The 25,457-nt window shown below is 55.4% G+C and overlaps 1 protein-coding gene across 1 annotated transcript in view; it reads left to right on the forward strand.

Moving 5' to 3' along the window:
• The window catches only part of TMEM132C (transmembrane protein 132C), a 205,448-nt gene extending 184,660 nt beyond the window's left edge, over positions 1-20,788 (forward strand). The window contains exons 6-9 of the mRNA XM_021698576.1: positions 11,609-11,814; positions 13,285-13,558; positions 14,731-14,922; positions 19,595-20,788. Coding sequence (XP_021554251.1) covers positions 11,609-11,814; positions 13,285-13,558; positions 14,731-14,922; positions 19,595-20,788 — 1,866 coding nt within the window. The remainder of the gene's footprint in view (positions 1-11,608; positions 11,815-13,284; positions 13,559-14,730; positions 14,923-19,594) is intronic.
• The last annotated feature ends 4,669 nt before the right edge of the window (positions 20,789-25,457 follow it).

Below are 25,457 nucleotides of genomic sequence, written 5' to 3' on the forward strand. Positions count from 1 at the left end.
TGGGAAGTCTGTTGTGTTCCCGTGGTGCACGCAGAGCAGGCGGACGGTGCTGCCCATCCGGGCAGACCCAGCATGGGGGTGCTCGCCCTGGGCCGGTCGTGCCCCCCGGGGGACACGGGGCGACGCTCGGAGACATTGGCGTTGTTGTGACTCAGACAGCGGGGGCTACTGGTGTCTGCTGGCCGGAGTCCTCGGAGTCGCTAAACGTCCTACCGTGCCCCGGACAGTCTGATCCCAGAGAAGCATCCCGGCCCAGATGTCGAGAGCCCCAGGCCTCGGGGTTTACCATCACAATTGCGACTTCCTCTAAGAACAGGATCCTGCCGGATATTCTGGTTTGGATTTTAAGTAGATCACCCCGGCAACCCTGAGGTCAACACTATTCTAAGCTCATTTGGCAGATAAGGAGACTGAGGTCCAGGGAGGTGGAGTGACTTGCCCAAGGCCACACAGCCAGTAAATGGCAGAACCGAGATGCAAACCCAGGTCTGCCTGGTCACCGGGCCGTATGGTCTGCGGCGTCTCGTGCGCTCGGGCGAGGCTGAAAGCCCGCTGCTCTCCTCACAGCCAGGTGTCAGGATTTGCCTAAGGCTGCGCTGGGCAATATGGCAGGTAGCTACCTACCACGTGTGGCTATTTAAATTAATTAAAGTTAACTAAAGTGGAAGCTTCAGTGCCGCAGCTGTCCTCGTGAGGCGTGGGGCCTGGCTGCCGTATCAGATGGCGCACCCACAGGACGCTTCCAACGTCACGGGAAGCTCTACGGGGAACGCACACCCAGAGCCTTCAACCGGTAGGAGCCGTGGGACACCTGCATTCCGACGGGAGCTGGGGGGGCAGAAATGGATGCCTGGGACCGGCCAGCAAGGAGCAGGTTGCTCTGACCCTCTGTCTTGGGCTACAAAGAATAACTGTCCTCATAAAAGACCTTTGCAAAGATTAGGCCATTTATTTGCGAGTCAGATTTTACTGGAGCCAAGAGAGGCTCCATCTGGGTTTGCCTAATGAGTAACAGAGGTTTTGAAGCCCCAGGAATTCTGTAGCTGGGAGTGCGGCGTAGAGGGGTGCAGACTTGGTTCCCAAACCCCCTGCCCCTCTGCGGCCTCTCTGCTGAAATCAGCTCAACAACAGGGATTTGGTGCCAGGCAGCACCTTCCCAGTGCTCCATCCCACAGCTCTGTCAAGGATTCCGTGCTTGCTGAGGGAGGAAGACTCTCCAGTTGGCTTAACGAGTAAGGGGAGAAACTGTCTTGTGCGTGGCAGGGCTAGGCCAGTGTTGGAATCGGCCACAGGTGGGTTCAGAAGTCAGTTTCTCTGCATCTCTCCTCAGCTCTGCCTTCACCAGTGCAGGTCTATTTTATTTTTGGCTTTCTGTCTCTTGGCTCAGCATCCTTTGTGCTGCTTGAATTCTCAGACAAGTTGTCCTATCTCAGGATGGCTGCAAGTGGCTACAGAACCTTATTTTTGCATGTAGAATTCCAGCAGAAATGAGCAAGTGCCTTTAGTCCAGCCTGAAAAGCTCCTGAGATTCCCTCTGATTGCGCCAGCTTAGTTCATGTATTCACCCCTGAGCCAGGCGCTGTGGCCAGAGGAACGTGAAGCTCTGTTTGGATTAGGTCGTGGTCACATGACCCTATTCTTGAGGCCGGAAGTGGGGCTTCATCCAAACCTCTGGACTGATGGGCGGGAAGTGAGGATCCTACAATGAAACAGGATCTGGGGATACAGGGAAGAGGACAGGTGCCTGGAATGGGGCTCCTCCCCTCCCCTCCCCTTACTCCTTGTCGCCCGGCCTTTCCCTGTCCCAGGACCTTCCTCCCATTTCTTAATTTGGCCTGGGTTAGGAGGAAGGGCTGCTCCAGCCCCGCCCGTGAGCCGCTTTCCCTCCTTGGTTTTTCTTGGTGACATTAGTCAGAGCAGGGACCTGCCCCGATGGAGCCACTGGCCAGGAGGAGGGGGTGCAGTCTGACTTCTCTGGGAGTCTCCCGGCAAGTCTGTGTCCCTGGTTCTCCGAGGAGGACGTGGCCCTGCGGGTGGCTGTTGAAGCCAGCGGGTAATTGGCAAGGAAGTGGACATCTGGCGTGTGGACAGCATGAATGGAGTGTTCCCGAATCAGAAGAGGAAAACCCCCATCAGATAAATACAGCTGACTTGCTTGAGACTCGGACCAGCTGACCTACCAGCTCCCTCTGGCCCCCAGCTCCCAGAGGGGAGACAGGTGTGGTCGCGGCCAGGGCGCCGGGTCCTGGGGCCCTAGGACCGCCCTCCTGAGACGCCCCCGTCCGTCGTGTGGCTGGACTCTCTCCATGCTCACTGCCGGGGGACCCCTGCGTCCCACCCTCTGCTCCTCGCCCCCAGTGACAGAGTGACAGCCCCAGGTTCGGGCGGCTGTCCCCCCCACAACCCCCCAGGTAGCTCTGTGAGGCCTGGGGGCTCAGCGAGAAGCCGTGGGGCACCGAGTCCCATCACCACAGGACTGCTCCGTGGCTTGTGTCCTGGATCCCAGCCCTTTAGGATCTCAGGTGACATCACTGGAGGAAAGAGAGGCAGACGGCTCCCTGGGGATGGGGGTGCTGGGGACTCAGCACAACTACTGGAGAGAGAGGTCTTCTAAGACTGTGACTCTGGAAGCTGCTTTCCACGCTCCTCCTGAAGGCAGGAACAACCAAAGCCCCTGTAAACACACTTCTGGGGCTCAGGCGGTCCGTCTGCCCGACCCTCCGCAGATGCCCCATCCGCCGGCCTGGCCTGCCCGCCCGCTGTGTGCCAGGCACTGGGCTAATTCCTGCATGTGCAGGATTCTGGTTTAATTCTCCTGGCAGACCTGAGATGCTGATGTCTCCCTGCACCACATGCCCCTGCCTGCCTCCCGCACGCGTCTCCTCGCACCTCCCCCGTGCTTCTGCCGTGGGCGTTTGTCCAGAGGGTAGATACTGAATTCGCGTCCACACGCGCGATGGGAACTGTCAGCGGCGGGTGCGCGCCATGGAGCTGGACCGCGGCGATCTCCTCGTGCTGTGGGCGTATATCATATCAAAGCATCAAGGCGGACGTCTGAAATACATACAACTTTGACACGTCAAAGATATCTCCGTTAACTTTCAGAGAACACCAAAGAAGGCCTTCAAAAAACCACGTTGCTCCTACCCGTCCACGGCGGGGCATGTGCTCAGGGGACGGGGCTGCGACTCTGCTCTCCCAGTCACACGGGTTCCGGTGCGTGCTGGCGTGAGACCAACTTCCAGAAGGAGAAGGAAAGAAAGCAGGTCTAATAGGTCTCTCGTCGGTGAGCGCCTTGGCACGGAGACGTCACAGAAGGAAGACGCGTTATCACAGACCTCAGGCAATGTCTTCATATCCATTGTCCTTTCTGATTCCGAAAGTGGAAGAACAGAGATGACTTTTCACCAGTTGTATTGTCAAGGATCATTAAAAAAAGAAGAAGAAGCAGAAGAAGAGCCTTTCTGGAGCTAAACTACGGCTGTCACATCCGAGTCCGAGTATTCCTAGCTGTGTTACCTCGGGCAAGTTGTTCAACCTCTCTGTGCCCCAGTGTCCTCGCCTGGAAAGTGTTTGCGTGCGCTCAGCACAGAATCAGGCATACAGCAGACACTGCATAAATGGAAGCTCTTCTGGCCGATTCCCTCTTCCTGGGAACTTCCGCCCCCGTTCTCCCGAAATGTAACCTCCTGAGAGGAGGCTCCAGGCTCTTACTTCCCGTCTCCAGCACCTGGACACGAGCCTGGAGCGCAGCAGGGGCGCGGGAAGTATTTGCTGAAAGAAGGAGTCCTCGGGCGGCGGATGGAGGAGACACCGCGTAGGGCCGGGCAGTGTCTGCCACACGTCACAGGTCTGCTGCCCACCACACACAGAGGCCACATGGCGCTCCCCTTCCCTTCCCTTCCCTGCGCCCGAGGGCCCTGACCAGTGTCCCCACCCGGCCTCCCCTCCCGGCCTCTCTCCCTCTGGCCTCCTGGCCTCCCCTCCCCTCGGCGCCCGGCCCCACCCGGCCAGGCCTGGCCCAGCATAGCCACCTCCGCGAGGACAGGATTCCTGAGCCGAGACCACGTGGCGTGTCCAAGTCTCGGCCGCATTCCTCATGGTCAGCTGGACAAAGCGCGAGTTATCACTGATCGGATTTCCGCGGCCGTGGGAATCCCATTCGGCCTCCACGGTGAGGGGCAGGCAAGGAAAAGAAGGGCGGCCCAGAGCTCGTCTCAGAGATGCTGGCCGGCCCCAGGCCCCGCCGGGCCCCTCTCCTTGTTTGCCTGCAATGTGGCAGCCGCCACTGTGACGCCTTCAGCCACGAGGGATCCTGGCCTCTGGGAAATGGAAAGCTTCCCTGCGGCCGCTGTGGGGGAAGGCCTCCGGCACGCGGCAGCCACATGGGCCGGCAGGTCGTGGGAGACGGGGTGCGGAGAAAGGAAAGGGTCCTAATCCCAAAGCTGGGTCCAGGGAACGCCACGGCCCCGGGACGAGGAGCACTCCACGGAGGCTTCCCGAGTCCACTGTGTCCTTCCTAACCCTGGGAGCAGGGCTCCCCGTCTTCCCTTCCTCCCCACCCTCCAGCAGTCTCTCTGCCTCCTGAGGAGGAGACACAAAGGGATAAGATGGGGGGACTGGACCGAGGACAAGGGAGGACGGAGCACGGAAGCCCCTGAGAGTGATGGGCAGACGCACTTGCACCCACAGGCTTAGCTGAGTAACGCGGGGAACTGTGCTGCGTAATAGACGGCCTGACGGCCGCTTGTTTAAGCAGTGATCGCTTATTCTTGCTCCTGCGTTTGCAGGCCGTCCGGTCGTCTGCGGGCTCAGCTGCGGAGGACGCCTCACTGCAGTGGGCTAGGACGGGCTCCGTGGGTCTCGTTCCAGGGTGGTGGAGAGGTAGCCGCGACCTTGGGGAAGAGCCCCTCATGGCAGAGCGCACAAAGCCTGCCGGAACACTCGCGGGGCCTCTAAAGCCTGAGCTGGGACTGGCCTGCTGTCCCTTCTGTTCACATTCTCCTGGCCAAAGTTCATCACAGGGCCAGGTCCACATCAGCAGGAAGGGGAAATAGAGTCCGTCTGCAGTAGGAAAGAGGGAAGGATCAAACTAAACAGCTCCGTCATCACAGAGCTGGTGGACATCAGGGTTGAGAGCAGAGGCGTGGGGTCGACTCCCTGTGTGGCTCATTGGCTACCTGCTGTGTGATGTTGGGCGAGTTACATCACGTCTCTGTGCCTTCAATTCCTCACTTGAAATATGGATAGGATTCAAAAGCTAAAGTAGCCCTCCCTCATGTGTTGACGGCGAGAGTTCAGTGAGATCATCCATGTGAACCTCTCACAGTGGCTCCTGGCTTAGTGTAAACGCTCAGCAAATGTTTGCTGTTGCTGTTACAGAGCGTGCAGTCACCAGTGAAAGCCCGCCTCCTCGTGCACCTGTCCATGCATGCACCTCTGGGTGCACCTGGGCACAGTGGGGGCAGTGTGGGACCCGGTAGCCCTGAGTGGCCCCTCCAGTAGGAAGTGTGTGGTGAGCCCCATACCTGAGCACTAGGTACTATTTTAGGCACTGAAAAAAACACTGAACAGTGAACAAAGCAGTCAAAAAGCTTAGTCATCCTAGAGTTGATGTTCTAGAGAGGACAAATAATAACCATAATAAATAGGTGAAGTGCATAGCGTATGAGAGGGTAATACATGATAAACGAGAAGAATAAAACCAGGGAGGGGTCTGGAGTTGCGATCTGAATACAGATGTGAGCGAAAGGGCTCTGGGGAGCGTACGTGTGGGTGAGGCAGCGTTTCTCAGCCTTGGCACCACTGACATTTGGGATCTGCTGATCTTCGTTGGGGGCTGTCCTGTGCGGTGCAGGAAGTCGAGCCGCAGCCCCGGCCTCAACCATTAGAAAGCATTCGCACATCTTCAGCTGTGACAGCCCGTTCCCACAACCGAGAAGATCTCCAAGTCAAATGTCCCCTGGGGGACACAGGGCCCCTACTTGGGACCCACTCTGTTGAAGACCTAGAGGAGACGAGGAACAAATCGCATAGGCAAGTGGGGGAGGAGCCTTCAGGCAGAAGGAAGAGCACATGCAAAGGCCCTGCAGCAGGAGGACCAGCGGGGGCTCCGGGAACAAGGCAGGAATGCATGGAAGATGCCTGGGAGAGATGCCAGGCACACATCAGGGAAGAGCTTGGACTCCTTTAAGGATTTTGCCAGGGTTGAAAAGCGTTCTGTGATTCACACAAAGTGCTCCACGTTAGCCCCCGATTAAGAAGATGGGAAAATGTTGAAAAGAGGTCTCTGGGTTGGAAATTCCTACTCGTCCTTTCAGATCCCTCTACCTCCTCCTCCTGCTCTTTGCGGTCGCTTTACCAGGCGCGGCCATCCCCAGCTCCCCCCAGGCTGCGGCCGTGGGTGGCTCCCCTGGACGGGGAGCGGGGGGAGAGACGTCAGTACGTTCATCCCTCTGGGCCCCTTCTGCAAGCTTGTGGGTTGACAGCGGCTGCACCCTCCGCCGAGGTCACGGCTCCTGGAGGCAGGTGTCTCAGACAGGCGGCGCCCGCGCTGGGCTCCAGTAGCTGCCCCTCACCTGGCCTTTCCCCGGTGACCTGGGGCTGCCGTAGCAGATGGCCGCAGACCGGGCGGCTTTAAGCAATGCTCTTCTCCCCCCGTGCCGGAGGCCAGCAGTCTGAAATCAGGCGCAGGGCCCTGCTCCCTCTGAAGGCTCCGGGGGGCTGGGGAGGTCCCTGCCTTGCATCTGCAGCTCCCTGTGGCCGCAGTCCTTGCTGTTCCCTGGTGCGTGGCCGCACCTCTCCGTCTCTGCTGGCGTCCCCACATCACCCTCCGGGTGCTTGCCTCCACATCCTCCTCTCCTCCTCTGCGGACACCAGCCCTCTGTGGCCCACTCCAAGCTGGTATGACCTCGTTTCAGCTGATGACATCTGCAAAGACCCTATCTCTAAACCAGTTCCCGGTCTGAGGTTCCGGGTGGATGTGAATTTTGGAGGACACTCTTGAACCCTCTCCCCACGTCTGTCTGGCGTGCTGTGCCATCTCCTGCTAGTTTCCATACCCCTGCCCACACCTTTGTACAGAGTCCCTTTGTCACACTCTCCTCCAGGTGGCATGTCACGTCTGTTTCCCGCCCAGATTTGGACTGATCCAGCCCATCCAGCGGGCTCATTTGGGATGGGCCATGAGACAGACGGCCAGGGCAGCCTGTGGACAGGATGCAGATGTGATCCCTCCTGGACTTGCCGGCCAGTGGCCTCTCTCCGCCCCTTCCATTCCCTGCTCACCTGCCCGCAGGAATGGAGAGGACCCCCAAGACCCCCGTGCCATGAAGGATGACTTCCAAGCCCCAACCTCAGGATGCTGCCTGTGAGGACAACACCTTCAAAGCCGTCTGTCAAATCCGCCGTCAGCAGGTGCTAGCCCCACCCGCCTCCCACCGCGGGCAAGCCACCTCCTCTGCGAGCCCCAGCTCCCCAGCTTCCTCTTCTACTGGGACCATGATTGCTGCCCGGAGCTCCGGAAAGGACCGAAATGAGGAAAGCACATGGCAGATGCTCTTCTACAAGAATGCATCACTGCTGCACAAGACCATGCAGTATTTTGTGTGAACAGAGCAAGGCCACAAACTCAAGAGCACAAGAAATGTAAATCTGATTTTTTTTATCTGAATTTAATTTCTATTTCCAGCCCCCGGGCTCCTCAGTGGCAAAAAAACAAAAACAGAAAACAAAAAAAACCTAGGAGTTTGATTTCCAAACATATTAAGTTTGAAAGATAATTAGAGATCCAAGTGGAGATGTTGAATAAGCCACTGGGTTCTGGAGGTAGGATTCTGGGAGCCATTCATAACTGAATGATTATAGTCATGGAAGGAATGTGTTATGGACTGGATGTCTTTGTGCGCCCCCATCCCAATTCCCGGGTTGAGACCCTAACTTGCAATGTGATGGTATAAGGGGGCGGGGCTCTGGGGAGGTGACTGGGTCATGAGGGTGGAGCCCTCATAGAAGGGATTAGTGGCCTTAGAGCAGAGTCCCCAGAGAGCTCCCTGACCCCTTCTGCCCCGGGAGGGCGCAGCAAGAAGGTGGCATCTGTGAGATAGGATGGCTCCTTACCACACACCGGGTCTGCCGGCGTCCTCCTCTGGGGCTTGCAGCCTCTGGAGCTGTGAGAAACAACTGTCTGTTCTTGAAGCCCCCAGGCTGCGATATTCAATATTCTGTTACAGCATCCCGAATGGATGAAGACAGGAAATAGAAGATTCCATGGAAACAGAGGAAGGGCGATTGCATTATTTCAAGGAGCGAGTCTCCATGTGTGCTCTCCAGACCTGGAGCATCAGCATCACCTGGGACCTTGTTAGAAATGCAGATGTGGGGTCCCCCCCAGACCTGCTCAGTCGGAGACTCTGGGAGTGGGTCCAAAGGTCTGTGTATTGACCTGCCGTCTGGGATTTTCTGTTGAATTTGGAACCTGCTTAGCTGCTTTTCCAGACAGAAGTCACATTGGATGTCAATGGTTGACCAGCAGGTGGCTTTGCCCTCCCCACAAAAGTGGTCCCCAAGCGGTTCCCCGTGGGAAGGAGGCAAGCGATGTCATCAAGAAGCTGCCAAGGGTCCAAATGACAACAGAAGATGTCAACTGACCACGTGTTGCTGAAGCAGACCCACCCTGGCCCCTCCAGGTCCTAAGAGCAGACATCAGTGGCTGGGTCAGTGGCCACCATGCATTTGGACTGGATAATTTAAATGTCCAAGTGGGCAGAGGCCAGTGGACAGCTTTCTCAGCCGGTGGCCCACCCATCATGAAAGATGAAAAAGAGTCCCAGAAACGAAGCCAAGGGACTAAATAGATTCCTGTGGGGTTTTTGGTTCCTATTTTGCAGATAAGCCAGCTCATTTTGTGATATTGTGGTTCTCACTTGTAGCCACTTAGGAGATGATTAATGCATCCCAAGGCTTCCCCAGACATTTATGACACCTTCAGGAATAGCAGTGACAACGGCTCTATCATGCACCACAACTTCATACCCTTGGCGTTCCTCAATTATTTATATATTCTGGAGCAGCCAGGTTCCCTCCCACCAGAGCTCAGGAAGGTAATAAGTGAGCAAAGTCAATGGTCTGTAAATTACAACATTGATTAAAGAAGTGATTACTGATATAACTCTTGCTCGGCTATTATGCTAATGCCTACCCAGATTCAGGACAGTGTTTACATGCTAATAGCAAGTCTGGGACAGCGACTAAAATTGGTTTCCACCCTTAATCAGTAGGTAAACATTTTTAAACCACTCTTGACCATGAGTGAGAAGATCCATCCATGTGTTCCCCTCCCAGCTGCTCCTGCCACTGTCCCCAGCAGATGGAGGAAATTCTCTCAGCCCAGCCCTCACCAGCTGCCCTTTTAAGCAGAAGCAAGAGTTGGAGATAAAAATTAGACCCAGAGTAGCCATCTATAGTTCCCAGACACTGGGGAAGGAGAGGGTGATCATATGAGTTCATTGCTCAACATCGATGTGATTTAACTGGGTCCACAGACTCCCAGAAGGAGACACTGCTCCTTCTAGAGTACATAGTCCTGGCAAGAGACAGATAAGCAAATTGGCAATTATAGCTTAGTATGGTAAGTGCTATTTGAGGAGTCCACGTTTGACTTCATTAACTCCAAAATGTTATGCAAAACTGTATGTATATGCATTTCCATATCAAGAATTAGCTTGACATGTGTTCTCAAAGGAGTCAGTGGCCCCAAAAAGTTAGTAAATACTGCTTGAGAACTTTCTGGAAGCTTTCAAGTAAATGTCTTGCATTTCCACTGCTCTTGGCTCCATCATATCTCAGTTTCTAACCACATCTCCCCTCACCCAAGATCCTTGTTTGGTTGTCCTGAAGCAGGCATCCCCATGAAGAATGGGTTCTGTTCTTTCATCTATCCACCTGTCCACTCCTCCATCAACCCACCCATCCACTCATACGTACATTCACCTATCCATCCACCCATCCATCCATCCACCCACCCACCCATCCATTCATCCATCCATCCATCCACCCATCCACTCATCCACTCATCCATCCATACATTCATCCATTCATCCATCCACCCACCCATCTATGCATACATACATTCATTCTTCTGTCCATTCAGTATCCACTCTGCTAAGCTCCTGCTTCATGAGCATCTCCTGTATGGAACCAAGAGATCAAAGATTTAAAAAGATGTACTTCTTTCTTCAAGGATTTCATAGTTTGATGGTTGATCTGGACACATGGGGCCAGTATAAATCACATTGTACCAACTTGAATATGTAAGACAGTCATGTCATTTCTTGAAAACACGAGTTGATTTCTATTCTCAATTTTCAATTCATTAAGGCTACAGAACATAATCCCAGTCTGATTTTCAAAACACGTAACTATTGCCAAGGCCTTGGGAGAGGGGGGCTTCCAGTCTCCAAATGTTCTGCTTACAGTCCCTAGAGGCATCTGTTACCAGTCGGAGTTACCTTGGATACGGTCCAACCGCTGTCCGTGGTGCCCCTTCCAGCCCACTCCCAGGGGACACAGGCATCTTCCTGCTGTTTGTTTGCCACGTGAGAATGTCCACAGGACTGTGTACAGATTCATCTCCCTAAGGGTTTAGTCTTTGGAGCACAAAATCTTAATGCTTGCAGACTTTTATTTTATTTTCTATGTGTTTATCTTGCTTTGTGCTCTGTCTCAGCCCTTTCTGAGGTAATGATGTGGTAGGAACGGGAAAAGCAAAGGGAGGCATATGGGGGAGGGGACATAGGTTGGTAGTCACTAATGCGATGCATCTATTCACAGGCTAAGCAGTTCTAATACAAATATATAAATGATCCCAGGGGGTTGGGGAGGTGCCTGGCCAGGCCAGTAAGGAAGAAAGGATGTTCTTAGGCAAAGGGAGCCTCATGTGCAGAGGCCTGGGTGTCTCAGACTGTCAGGATGTGTGTAATCAGAGATCAGTGAGTCAGGCTGCAGAGGAAGAAGGTAGCACAAGCCCTTCAGATCCTGGAAATTTGCCTTGGGTGTGTTTCATTTTGTGAAAAGACATCAGCCTGGGGAGCAGACACCTCTGGTGGCCACTGAGAGTTCAGGCTCGGCTGCAGCTCACTTTGTGATTGGACCACATTCCACCTCAGACTACTACTGTTTTCTATCCCAGGGTCCTCTCAGATGCCATGGGCTAGTGTGTCAGCCTGGGAGTGCCAGGGGGTTAACACACAGGGGCGGTGAGAGATGGGAGCTGGTAGATAATATTCCTGTCTCTTATCCTTCAGGGGGACAATTTTGTAGGCTTTCATGAGGTTCCAGAGAAACTGATCCACAGCAAAAAAAAAAAAAAAGTAAAGATGTAGCTTTTTACTGACTTATCCTCTTTCTCTGTCTCTCTCACTCTGTTCTGCAGCCCCTGCTCCCTGGGGCCATCTCCCAAGTAGACCAGGTGCACAGAATACTTGTCTCAGGCTCTGCATCTGGGGGACCCAAAATTAAGCATGTGTGCTTGGCTAGAGAAAAAGACAAATGGAAGAAGAGTGGTTTGCAGGGCCCGGTGACCTCTCCATCCCCTTTTCTGTCCTTGCAGGTGTCTGACCGCTGTGACTATGTCTTTGTCAATGGCAAAGAGATGAAGGGCAAGGTGAATGCGGTGGTGAACTTCACCTACCAGCACCTGAGTGCCTCCCTGCACATCACCGTGTGGGTGCCCCGACTGCCCCTGCAGATTGAGGTCTCTGATACAGAACTGAGCCAGATCAAAGGCTGGAGGGTCCCCATTGTGGCCAGTAAGAGGTGAGCCGGGGATGGGAAGACACACCAGAGCCATGATAACAATGGTTTTGTTTACTGACCACACTGCTGGAGCCAGGACAGGGCCCGGCACATGGTAGATGCTGGTACGATCGTGTGATTACATTCTCTCCAGCCTAACCAAGGCCTGGGATAACCAGCCAGGCAGGAGGCTAAAGCGCAGCAGTATCCTCATCAACCCCAGACCGCGTGTGCTCTGCACTTGGGCTTCTCGTAGACAGTCCTGAAAGGGCTTCCCCAGAGTGAAGCGACAGAAGTGATACATTTTTCTAGCCCCTCAGCCCCCAGGGGAATTTGAGTTTGGGGTTCTTTTCTCGAAGTGAAACAGTGATTTCTTTTTCTGTGTTTTATGAACATCCGTGAGCTTGATCAGCTCTGTGCGTTTCAAATCACTGCATAAAATCAACTTGCATTTATACTGGATCATGGTGTTGCTGTTTGCTCTTAAACAAAAAAACAAGGCTCTAATTTGTTCTGTGTGACTCTGGATTGTCACATGTAGGAGCTGAGGTCTTGTTTCCTCAGCTCTGTGGCCCCCTGGTCAGCAAAATGAGTTGTCACGTTCCTGGTCTCCTGCCTGGGATCTTCTGTCCTGAACCCTCGGGGCTGTTTGCCAGAGTCTCCCAGACATGAGCTCTTCATTTTAAGGGTCAAGCCAGCGTGCACTCAGGAAGAGCCCCTGTGCCCCTGGAAGACACTGCATCCCTCTCTCCAAGGAGACCTTGAAAGAAACTGCCTGGACTGCCGGGGGCCAGGGGGCAGCCGTGAATCCGGGCAATCCTTCAGACCATGAGGGGGTCATGAGGGACCGAGAGAACGAGTCTGCTCTGTGTCCCTGGGGACGGCAGACCTGAGACTTGCAGCCACTTCCTAGCTCTGTGAGCTGCCTACGGTTCCTAACCTCCGCCCCCCAACCCCCAGAACATAAGAACAGCGAGTTTTGCCTCATAGTGTTATGAGATGAAGAGTCCATACATGGGGAGCCTAGAAGGGCGCATCTCAAGAGCATAGTACAGCTCTGCTCAGTAGACCTTGCCGCAGTGGTGGAATGTTCTAGAACCACGTCCACTACGGCAACCACTAGCATGTGTGGTTGTGGAGTGCTTGCAATATAGCTTGGGTGACTAGGAAATTTAAACTTTTCATTGATTTAGTTCTTACGCATTTAAATGAAATTATAAATAGGCACACGTGGCTATTAGCCAGTTACTCATTGGACAGTGTAGACTTCGTCAATGTTGGCTCTTAAGTCTTTTGTCAATGAATGTCTCCAAGAAAGAGATGTCCGACCCTCCGTGCTGCCCGTGATGAACCCGGGGCTCCTGTGGGGTCCCAAGGTTCCCGCCCAGGATGCTGTCCCTTGGAGGCAGGCACCCGCCTGGCTGGCTGGTGACCCCGGCGTGTCTTTGAATCCATCCCTGGGACCTGAGAGCTTCTTCTCGTACCCCCAAGGCCCACGCGAGAGAGCGAGGATGAAGACGAGGAGGAGCGGCGGGGCCGTGGCTGCTCCCTGCAGTATCAGCACGCCACTGTGCGCGTCCTCACCCAGTTCGTGGCCGAGGGCGCCGGCCCGTGGGGCCAGCTGAGCCACCTGCTCGGTCCTGACTGGCAGGTCGACATCACCCACCTGGTTGCAGACTTCATGAAGCTGGAGGAACCTCACGTGGCCACCCTCCAGGACAGCAGGGTCCTGGTCGGGCGGGAGGTCGGGATGACCACCATCCAGGTAGGGAGCCAGAGCCCGGGATCTCTGCATGCTCGGCACCGGACACCATGCCGGGCACTGGGGGAGGCTCGCGGGAAGGGTGGGGCATTGTGCCCAATTCCTGGCCCCCGGGGTGGCATCCTCGGGACACCGGAAGGTGAGCCTGGACCAGCTCTGTGAGTCCCAGTCTTCTTACAAACAGAATTGAGAAGGTGGTGGCCACACAGCCTTAGCACCCGCATGTTCCCTCTCTCGACTCCTGCATCCTCCGCCCCCGACACCTGCCAGCACTCCCTGTCCTGCCTCTGACTCCCCACACTTCGTCCCACTGCCCGCACATACACCTCCTACACGTCTCAGAAGCCGCCGCCTCCTTCCCTCCCTGCTGCACCTGCCCGGGACCCGGGGAAGGTGCCTCCCTTCTTCCCTTAAAGCATCTAGTCCTTCTGCTGTGGATTCATTCAACAAACGCTCTTCAAAGTCCTATTACCCTATTACCCTGTTCAAGGAAATGCATAGTATGGTGGGATCTCAGATCAGAAGGGAGGGAGTGGTGGGCCTTTTCCAAAACCCCTCAAGTTCTGCCCCACTGACTGCACCTACTGGGGCTGTCATTCTGGATCCTGAGACCACAACTGTATGTGGGAACGATGGGAACGTTTCCATCATTTCACCTGGAGATCTCAAAGGCGACATTTGTTTTATGAGAGGCAGCCAAAAGTAATGTTTCAGCAGAGGATACACTGTGCTGGGGGTCTGGTGGAGGGAGTAGACTGTTTATAATTCAGTTCTCACCAGTTAGTTCCATAGTTCATTTAGAATGTGATTCAGGTTGCACAAAGTCAACTCGTGTGTGACTTTTCATGAGCCCAGTCAGGATGGCCATGTGCAGTGAATCAGGTTGTGCAGTGTAGAAGAATGCCTCATCCAACATGGGAGGGTCGTTTCCTTCTAAAAATAGAATGGATTTTGACATTTATTGCAATTTTGCAACAGACAGAACTAAAGTGTCTTGGGGAAGGGTGGCTTTATCTGATTCTTGCAAAGAGGCATCGTGGGGGGCTGGTGCATCTATCCTGAAGAAGGTGTGTGACTCCTTCGCCCTGTGTTCTGGACCCAGGCCCAGGGCAAGGCGGAAGTATTGCTGGGGAGATTCCCACATCTGGGAATATTCTGTCCTGCCAACCCCACAGGTGCTGTCCCCGCTGTCTGACTCCATCCTGGCAGAGAAGACGGTAACCGTGTTAGATGAGAAAGTATCAGTGACGGACTTGGCCATCCAGCTCGTGGCTGGGCTGTCGGTCACCCTCCACCCCAGCACAGAGAACAGCAAGGCCATCACCGCTGTGGCCACAGCTGAGGAGCTGCTGCGGACCCCCAAACAGGTAGGGGCCTAGAGGCCAGAGGTGGAGAGGGGCAGGGCAGTCGCTGTGCCGGACTCAGCAAGAGGGGCAGGGGGAGGGAGGACCGGGTCAGAGAAGCTGAACCACGTTCCAGAGCACAGTGACCGGGGTGTGAAAATTCACAAGACAGCGTCTTCCCAGTCCTGGGCTCTGATGACCGGGGGTGACAAACTTAGTGGCTTAAACAACACCCACTTATAAGCTCAGCTCTGTGGCTCAGCTGGGTTCCAGGCTCAGGGTTGGCTGAGAGCAAAGCCAGCATTCTGGGGACCAATCGGCCTCCCTGCTCACCCATGTCTCTGCAGTTCTGTGACAGGTGTCCGTTTCTTTGCTGACGGTCCCCCGGGGGCCTCGCTGAGCTCCCTAAGGCCACCCGTATTCCTTCTCACTTCCCGCACCCACATTATCTTCAAAACCAGCAACGTGCATGGAGGCCTTTACGTCTTTACATCCATGTAAAGCATGGATGCTTTACATCTCTAACCTCGCCTCTGGCTCACCCAGACCATCCAGGCAGATGACCCTAACTGCAGGTCAACTGTGCCGCATAACAGAGCATAATCGTGGGAGCGGCATCTCCTTATAGCCCAGGTTCCGAAGATGAGGGTCATTCTAGAAATCGTGCGGCTGCACGCAGACTTTGCTCCGGAGGGTCAGCAGGAGGGATCTGGAACACGTTCCCATCCACGTCGGGCCCCCATTGCTGGCTTCCCTGTCATCTCTCCTGGGGGCGTGGTGTTTTCTGCTTCCTAAAGAGCAAAGTAAGGGGAGCGGAGAAGAGTGGGGGGACAAAGCAGGGAGCAGGCAGCTCTTTGCTGAGCAGGGGTAATTCATTAGGTGATGATTGGCATGGCAGCCTCGCGGGCGTGGGGCAGGGCCCCCCAGGCCCCGGCAGTGTCTCCCATCTGTCTTCATCGGCTCATGGTAATTGGAGGTCCCAGCACGGCCTCGGGGGGGATTTCTGGATGTAGTTCATTCAATTTGCAGACATGACTCTTGTGAGGACGGCGCTCTAAATCATTCCTGGGCGTGTGTTATTTTAAGTCATTCAGAATTTCTCATCTTTGGGGAAATGCGTTGGCTTCTGCCGAGAAAGCCCTGAATTCCAGCCTCGCTGTAACGAGCTAATGGAGGGACTGACTCTCAATCACACGGCAGCGTTGATGGAGATGGATTTCCACAGGCCCGTGGTGTTCGGAGGGCTTAATTAGGATCGTCTGCCATTCAGGGGGCTTGTTCTATGTGAAGTTCTTTCTCCGTCTAGAGTTTGTGAGGAAAAATTAACTCGGGATGGAAAGTCAGCCAAGATGAACTCGCAGACCATGTGAACTGTGTTTTCATGCCAGCCCTCGGCTTGCGCAAGGCTAGCCCCTTGTTCTCAGTATTTCAACTCTGAGATACCAGAGCTGGAAGACTTCTACACCCATAAACTCGAGGGCAGTAGCATATCCCTGCCCTGTGCCTCTTCGGTTTCAGGAGAGCCAGGACAGAGGGATGAAGTGAGGAATCCCCGGGCATTCGTGTATCCGATCTGGGCATTAGAAGGGGGTCTTGTCGATGGATATGGACAGAGGGGACACGGGTGGGAAGCAAAATTACTGAGCCATATGGCCTGTCTCACCTTGATTCCCCCAGAAGCTGAGCCTGGCAGTAGGATTCAAGTTCAAATCCTTAATTCGAGTGGTGAAGGGAGCCCCCAGAAGGGAGTCGGGAAGTACTCCCACGGGTGGAGGACAGTCGGTAGAGTGTGTCCCCCGCTCGGCCACCTCTGTGGCTCCCGGAGACTGTGTCTGCCGGGGAAACCGCCAGCCAGTGTTGACCAGGGGCAAGGGGGCTGGTTGAGGGCTGCCTTTTGCAGGGTGTCGATTCCTTGGCACTTCTGGCTACAGGTATGACCGCATGGGTTCCAGAGGCCAGAGAATGCCATCGGGCAAAACCGTCCTGCAGAGCTGACCCTTGAAAGCTGAGCGGGCAGGGGCCACAGGGGAGTGGGCAGGTGCTACCAGGGAGCGCCATGCCCTCCCAGATTCCATGCACAGTCTCACTCGCCCCTCTCAGGCCACCGGCACCGGCATTGGTCTGGGCTTTCGGTTACGAGTGAGAGAGACCCAACCCAGGCTGGCCGGAGCGGACATCGGCATTGATCAGTTCATGCCCGGGATTGGTACCTTGAGGTCAAGCTAGACCCAGCTGCTCAGTGGCCCCAGAGAGCTTCACGCTTCTTATCCACAATTCTTCTCAGTCCTGGAAAATGTCCAGCCACTATTTCTTTGAATACTGACTTCCCCCTTTGGCTCCCTTCTGGAACTTGTCACCGAAAACTCTTGGTCCTTCTCATCCTGTCCCTCGTTTCTTTCAAGTTGTCTTTCATATGTTTCATCCTGTGTTGGTGTTTTTGGGTCAATTCCCTGACTCTGTCTGCCAGGACACTGACTCTCTCCCCAGATGTGTCTACTCTGCTTTGCAAGCCAGCCCTTGGGTAATTAATTTCCACTGGACCACTTTTTTGTTTCTAGAAGTTCTAGGTGGTTCTTTCCACACCATCCTGTTCTTTTCCCTCTCAGCCGTCCTCTCTGTCCATGTCCCATGAACTGTTTTATTTCATGGGTTATTTTGTTGTTGCTGCTGGTTTATCTTATTTTATCATCTTTTCCAGTTGTTCTATTATCCAAAATCCTTGGTCTGCTGATCGATGTGATTGTTTATGACTTCCTCTCATGGTAAAGCCCTCCCTCTCTGGGAGTGTAATTGTTTTATCATAGTACCTCTTGAGCTGTAGCTGCTTCATTTTGCTCCTGATAGGGATTCTTTGCAGCCCGCATTTGCATGGGCCCCTCTCTGCTGGAGGCCATGCACCCATCCAGGTCACGGAAATGCAGACCCCACACCCAGCTGTGGGGACGCGGTGGGGTTTGGATTTCCAGGGGACACATTTTCCCGGCTGTGCTCAGAGCACAAATGAGCATCGTTGCTGCTTCTGGCCCAGTGGGTAGGATTTTCTCATCCCCCCTCCTGGCAGTCCTGGCTTTATGCGTCCCCATCTGACAGTCCCTGGGTGCATGAGCATCCCCACCACTGGCTGGCAAGCCTTCTGAGCAGCTCCAACACCTGCGCCCAAGCCCCCTCAGTAAGAGCTATCTGTAAGCACCCCTCTGGTAACGCGTTCCCTCGTCGTTTCTGAGTCCCAGGAATTTGCATCGCCTTTTTGTGGTGTATTTTTACCTGGTTTTTAAGTGGTTGACCCTCAGCCAGTCTTCTTTGTTGTTGGAACATGTTCTTAAGATGGTCTCCCTCTCTCTCCATTTCTTAACTCTTCCTTCCCCTTTGCTGACCCTCTGTTCCAGCAGACCCCCTCTAAGTTGCAGGCTCGCACCCCAACTCAGCAGCCCCCGGGAATGCAAGCTTCTCCTCTGTGGCTCCAGCCAAAGCCCAGGGATCCCCTCCCATTGGCTGGTTTCCATCCCGAGCCCCTTCCCGGGCCAATCACTGTGGACGGGGTGGTGGAATGTTGTGATGGGCCAGACCTCGGTCACATGCCCAGCTCCAGACCTGGAGGGTCCGGTCCAGCCCCACCGCATCGCATGCACACATCCTGAGTGGGGAAGACCGGGTTCTCCAAAGCTGGTGTTCTAGTCCCTGCCAGAAAGGAGGGATAGACAGTAGTCACGTCACAAAGGTGTCCATCCCAGACCCTGTGGTTGAGGTCTTCACACTCTCACTTTCATTCAGGGAAAACGGAGGCCCAGGATTGTTTTTAAAAAATGGACCAGGAGAAATAGCAGGTCCATGTATTTATTTCAAAACTTGGGTCGAATTCTCCGCCCTTCGTTGTCATGCCCAGAAGCCAGGACCAGAGGAGACCCTGGATCCTGAACAGACCCCTGGGGCTCCATTAGCTCTTCCCGGTCTTGCAAACGTTGCCCGTTCCCTTCCCCACTCTGCTCCTTGCTTCTCGCCCATCACCCCCAGCAGACTGTCCTGCGGAGGTTAGCCTGGGCCCCTGACATGGCCAGTGCCCCCCACCCCCGGGCCTCCCATCACCTTCCCTCCTCTCCGGCCAGAGCTCCCCGACTGCGCACCACACACACAGCAAGCACACTCAGACCTGCGCAGACCGAGCGGCCAGCTCGCCGTGGCCAACACCCGCAGGTGCCCCTTCTCCCTCCCTGGCTCCGGCAGCCCTCTCCGAGGCCCCTCAGTGTCTGGCATGGGCCTCTAATACACCTCACTAAATCCTGGTCTTAGACAACAGGGGAGAATTCCAGACACTCCAAAATCGTTTCCTTTAGCCCCGGGCCCGCGTAGTGACCTCAGGGCCACCGGCAGCCAGGAGACAGGGCAGCCGCAGTGGTCTGGACTCGGGCCGGAGCACTGGGCGCAAACCCCAGCTCCAACACCTGCCTGGGCGAGCTCGGGCGGGGTCCCCCTTCTCCCGCGATCCGGTCTCCTTGCCTGCAGAGTGGTCACAGCATCTGCCTCGGGGGTTGCTGTGAGGGTCGAGTGAGTCCGTGCGCGGACGACACTGAGGACCATGGCGGGTTCCCAGGAGGCACGGCTAGCCTGGCACCAAGGGTGCCCGCGTCCCAGCTCCCAGACCCTGGGCGTGTGTCACAGCCCACACGCTGTGTCCTCCTAACGGCCTCTCTCCCTGCAGGAAGCCGTGCTCAGCACTTGGCTCCTGCTCAGCGATGGCTCCGTGACGCCGCTGGACATCTACGACACCGGGGACTTCACCCTGACCGCCACCTCCCTGGACGAGACCGTCGTGTCCATCCCCCAGGCCCGCTCTCCCAGGTGGCCGGTGGTGACGGCTGAAGGCGAGGGCCAGGGGCCCCTGCTCCGGGTGGACATGACCATCGCGGAGGCCTGCCAGAAGTCCAAACGCAAGAGCGTCCTGGCCGTGGGTGTGGGCAGCGTCAGGGTCAAGTTTGGCCAGAATGATGCTGACTCCGGCCCCGGCGGCGGCGGGGACAGCGACGAGGGCGAGATCAAGAACCACGCCAGCGACCGCCGGCAGAAGGGCCAGGAGCCCGAGGGGCCCGTCCACGGCGGCTCCTCCGTGGAGCTTGAGGAAGGGGCCCTCCAGAGAGGCGGCACCACAGCCAGGCCGCTGCTGGACAACAGGGTGGTGAAGAGCAGCCGGCCGGACGCGGGCAGGCCATCCGGGGAGGGCCAGCTGCAGAACATCCCCCTGGACTTCGCCAACTTCCCGGCCCGGGTGGACCTGCCCCGGGCGGGGGGCGGGCTGGGGGCCAGCGACCTGGTGCAGACGCCCCGCGGCCTGAGCGACCTGGAGATCGGCATGTACGCCCTGCTGGGCGTCTTCTGCTTGGCCATCCTCGTCTTCCTCATCAACTGCACCACCTTTGCCCTCAAGTACCGACACAAGCAGGTGTCGCTGGCAGGCCAGGCCTCCGTGACCCACTCGCACGACTGGGTGTGGCTGGGCAACGAAGCCGAGCTCCCAGAGCCCGTGGTGGAGGGGTTGCCGCCGCGGGGCGAGCACACGACCGTCCTGGGCCACGCGCCGGGCGGCAGCGAGGAGAGCAGTCGTCTGCTGGTCAACGGTGGCGCCCAGCAGCACGTGCAAGGCCAGGTGCACCGGCCAGACTCGGCGGCCGGGCCGGCCAGGGACCCGAAGCTCGAGCCCCTGCACTCGCCCACCTCCAAAAGGAAGAAGGTGAAGTTCACCACCTTCACCACCATCCCGCCGGACGACGGCTGCCCCACCGTGAACTCCATCCTGGGCGGTGGCGGCGAGGACATCAAGTGGGTGTGCCAGGACGTGGCCGCGGGCGCCCCCGAGGAGCTCAGAAACTACCTGGAGAAATTCAAGGGCCAGGCGTAGGCCCCTGTGGTGCGGGGCGCCGCGCTCGTTTCCAGAGTGGGTCTGGCCCGGGCGTCGGGGGGCGCCTGGCACTGGGGGCCGCACTGGGGGCCACAGACCACTGAGGTCCTGCAGCCGGGAGGGGCCACACGCGCGTGTGTGTGTGTGTGTGTGTCTTGCAGGGAGGGGTTTTAGCAGCTGGTGGCCGCAGAGTTCCGAAAGCAGAGCAAATTCTGGGCGGGTGGCTGACGGGGACGCCATCCTGCACATGAGGCCACCTTAGGAAGGTGATTTTATCAGTCAAAATAGAACACAGACAAGCTACCAAAAATTATTTGTTAAAAAATGCAAAAAGACAGAAGTGATCATCTCTTTATATTTCTAATAAAGAGCAAAACGTACAGCGAGGGCCTGCAGAGGGACAGTTTCTGGGTTGGTTCAGTGTCCCCTCGGGAGGACGGCCTCGATCTGTCAGCCCTGGGGGCGCGCAGGGAGGACGGGGGTCAGAGCTCCCGGGCCTCTTGGGGTGAACCTGAGGGTTTTCAATCTTTACTTGAGAATCTTCTGTGCTCCCACATGGTCTCCCCCACCCCCATCCCCACATTTTCTTCCTGTGTGCTACAGGTCCACTTGATTTGTATTTAATGTTTATTTCCGAGGATCAAATGGTATATTTTTCCTAAGTTAAACGTACACTATATTCCTATACGTTAGATGAATTCTTAGCAACGGTCTCAGTTAATCCATCCTTGAAGTAGTAAGTTGGATGCTTTTCTGTATCCCTCCAGCCTTGATGTTTGCTGGGGTCTTACAACCGGAGGGGGCGGGGCGCTGCCTTGACTGGCCACCCCGGCCACCCAGCCACCTGGCCACCCCAGCCCGGAGGCCACAGCCAGTGGGCGGGACGCTGCCCGGGCCGTTCCAAGGGGACGCAGCCGGCCGCCCAGAGCCCAGCCGGCCCAGCACCCAGCGCCTCCATCGCTGGGGATGCGGGGACACCCCCACGTCGGGGGAGGTCCGGTACCCTCCGCGGGGGAGAGGCCATACCCAGGAATAATCTACGCAGCCTCCTGCGGTAGATCTGTCACGAGACCTACTAACAGCTGAGCGATGAACCAAGATAAAAACTGTGGGAGGGTCTTTGGGTTGTTTCTCTGACTCGAGTGGAGCATACCAGCACGGACTGAAGAGATTAAAATCTACGTTAGATTGTCAATCAACTGTGGTTTTTAGCAGCCTAATTGTGTAGTAACACATGGCAAAACGCATTCATCCAAAGTCAACTGTACGTGGCAGAGGGGAGCACGGTGTCTTGAATCAGCCCCTGGGGGACTGCCAGTCTCCGGGGCCGTGGGCGGCCACGCTCCTGGACACCAGGACGCTTGTGGTTTTTATTTTTTTAATTACTAAAATCAGTAGCTAAGAAAGGGCCCTTGAAGCCTCGTAACCTTAGCTGGACCTTTTAAAAAGATATTTCTAGCACATATCATAGATGGAAAGGGAGAGATATTTATTTATACCTGTGATGCCAACTGTCATTAAAATGCTTTCCGTGGCTTGACAAGTCCGTATCTCGTGGGGTGTTTCTTTTTTCACTTGATGCCCATCTCCTCTTTCCCTGCCAAACGTACAACCTGCTGAAGAAACCTCCTGTCCGCTGGGCTCTTCTCTCGGTTCCGTGACTGATCCGCAGGAATTCCTGGGATTTCTTGTCCACCATCCTGGGCACCCGCAGCTCCCAAACCTGCGCGTGCCCAGAACCGCCAGGAGGGCCGATAAAACAGAGATTGCTGACGCGGGGCTGAAAATGTGCATTCCTGCCAAGCTCCAGAGCGACACAGAGGCCGTCGGTCTGAGATCCCGCCAGAGCTGGAGGATGGAAAGCGGGGAAAAGGTCTTCTTTTATTTCGTCCGTCTTTGTGTTTGTTGTTTGAGGTTCCATGGGACTGTTGTTGCTGTTGGTTAGCTGGGGGTAGAGCATTTTTGGGAAGAAGGTAAGGTGGTGGTTTTTTTTTTTTTTAATAACAGCTTTATTCAAGACACAATTCACAGGCCATAACATTCACCCATTTCAAGGGCTCAATACAGTCGTTTCTAGTTTATTCACAGAGTTGTGCATCCATCACCACACACTGGTTGTAGGAGAATTTCATGGTTCCAAGAAGAAAGTCTGTACCCATTAGAATCACTCCCCAGTCCTCGGAAACCCCCAGCTCCCGGCAACAACCGGTCTCATCCCCGTCTTGGTGGATTTGCCCAGACGCGCGGGGTCTTACCCTCCTGGGAGACTCCTAACCACTCCCCACGTGGGATCGTCATCCCCACAACATCATCAAGTGACAGCTATTCTTCCTGCAGGGGCCGGTGGGCCTCCTGCGTGCCGGCGTTTTCCTGATCAAGGCACCAGGAGACCCCTGCGTCCCCGCGGCACAGCTGGACCAGTGCGGTGGGAGAGACAGCGCGGTCTTCAAGACCTTGTGTGTCCACTCCTGAACCCAGCTAGCTGCCTCGCTCGCTCCTACATTTCTTTAAAAGACGAAGGCTCCAGATAAGGGGAAGGAGGGTGTGTGGTTGGCTCCAATGCTGGGTGCTTAATCTCTGCCCCCCGTGTGCACCTGCAACCAACCAGCCGCCGGCCCTGGGCAGGTAGCCCCGCGGTCCACGCGGGTCCCCTGAGCTTTGCCGGCTCTGGATTCCTGAGACGGTGAGGACAGTGGAAGGCTTCCTTCCCAGGCAGGAGGCTCAAGGAACACCTGCCCTTGCTGGTGGAGAGCTAAGAGTCCAGGCTGGGGTGACCTGGGACGTGTCCCCTGGGACGGACCTGGTTCTAAGAGTGGAACGCCCTCTTTTATTTTCCCAGTTAACATATTATGCACCTTAAGTTTACACAATGTTATATGTCAAATACATTTCAATTTAAAAAAATAAATTAAAAAAAAAATAAACTGGAAGACCCACGTCCCATGAAGCCTCTCCCGGGAAGCTGGGATGGCCGGCCGCCCTGGTCTATGTTAGCAATACCGACTCCCATGTAAACTCTGTTGTCAGCAGGGACCACCGCCTGCCACCACGTCCGTCCGCCCTCCCCCAACGGGGGCCTGTGACACAGGATCGCACCATCCCAACCCCTCCCTCGGGGCCGGAGCCCCTTCCCTCCACATAGACCTCAGCTTTGTGCTGGGCGGGGTCAGAGGACGATTTCTCCTTTATTTGTACCTGTGCTAAATAAATGTAATTTAAAACCATTGGTCAGACCCTAAAACACACTGGATCAGTCATTAGGATTCCCCACTCTCCCTTCTTCTGGGTGCCGGTTGCTCTCCACCCACCCTGCAAGCCTGCCCGCCCGCCCCTGACAGGTAAGCCTGTGTCCCCCCTGACCGAGTCGGTAGACACCCGACCTCTGACGTATGCCCAAGGCTGTGTGTCAGGTCCCCCTGCAAATAAGGTCACAGGTGAGATGCGCGAGGACCGTCTCCTAGAAGGAGGACCGTCCTCTTACGGTACCTGCGTCTGAGACTGGAGAGGTGCTCACAGCCGCAGGGAGACCGTCCAGCTACACAAGCCGTCATTCTTCGTGCTCAGATGATCAGCGCGAACAAGAGTAGCTCGTCTCGGGGTTGCTGGGCCCATTAGTCACTTAGCACACACCTGTTGAACACCTGCTCTGTGCCTGGCCCGGGGCAGCGAGCAAAGGATGGAATGGTTAACGAGACCTCCGAGCGCTCGCCGTCAGAGGGCGGGGGCGGGGAAGGATGGGTGCGGCGGTGGGGTTGGTGCGTGCAGGGCTGCGTGCTCCCCCCTGCTCTTCCGTTCCGGCTGTGTGCCCCAGGCGGACCCGTGCAGCCCCCCAGAACACAAAACCATTCCATCTCACATGTGAGCACATCTTTAATATCAGTGCGTATTAGCATGAATCTTTATTAATATCGGCAATCGTGCGTTAATACTATTTTTACTGACATCAATGCTTTTTAAATATTAACCGTGACTACGATAATAAAGGTAAGCCGCTCCACTGAACGAGTCTGTTTCAGGCCTGGCCTGTTCCCTCGAAGCCATCCTCTGAGGCGGGTGCCTTGCCTCCAGGCCACAGATGAGGGAACAGGCTCAGAGCGTCCTTGCCAAGGTCACAGCTGGGGCATAGCCCAGCCGGGCCTCAAACCCACGCTCGTATCCCCAAAGACCATGGTCCTAATTATTATACTCCTACAAGCTCTGTGTATATTCTCCAGCATTAGAAATGTAACAAAACTGACCAAGAAGCAATTTAGGCTCATTACACAAAATCTGGAAAACAAAGAAAAGCAGAAGAAATAAAGGGGGAAGAAAGCCCTCCAGCCCCACCTCCCAGAAATAAAAATTAACAACTTGCCTTACACACCCTTCCTTGTGTGTGTGTGTGTGTGTGTTTTACCAGCACACACAATTTTGCATGGTTGCCTTCGTGATTTGAAAGTATACCACTGCAGATGTGACTTTTGTTTTTTTTCCAATTTTAGTAGCCCATGAGCATAGTAAAATATTTATAAAAACGATTGAAGTTGCCTGTGTTGGTGCTTTAGGTTTTTGCTCTTGGATTTCTCTTTCCTTCCATAGTGCAGATCAAAGTGCAAATATTGATTTTTTTTTAAGCATAATGAACAGGGAGAGTTCTGCAGCCTTCCACAGAAAATGGACGGTCACGTAA

Source organism: Neomonachus schauinslandi, chromosome 14, assembly GCF_002201575.2.
Source record: "Neomonachus schauinslandi chromosome 14, ASM220157v2, whole genome shotgun sequence".
In the NCBI taxonomy this organism is placed as follows: Eukaryota; Metazoa; Chordata; class Mammalia; order Carnivora; family Phocidae; genus Neomonachus; species Neomonachus schauinslandi.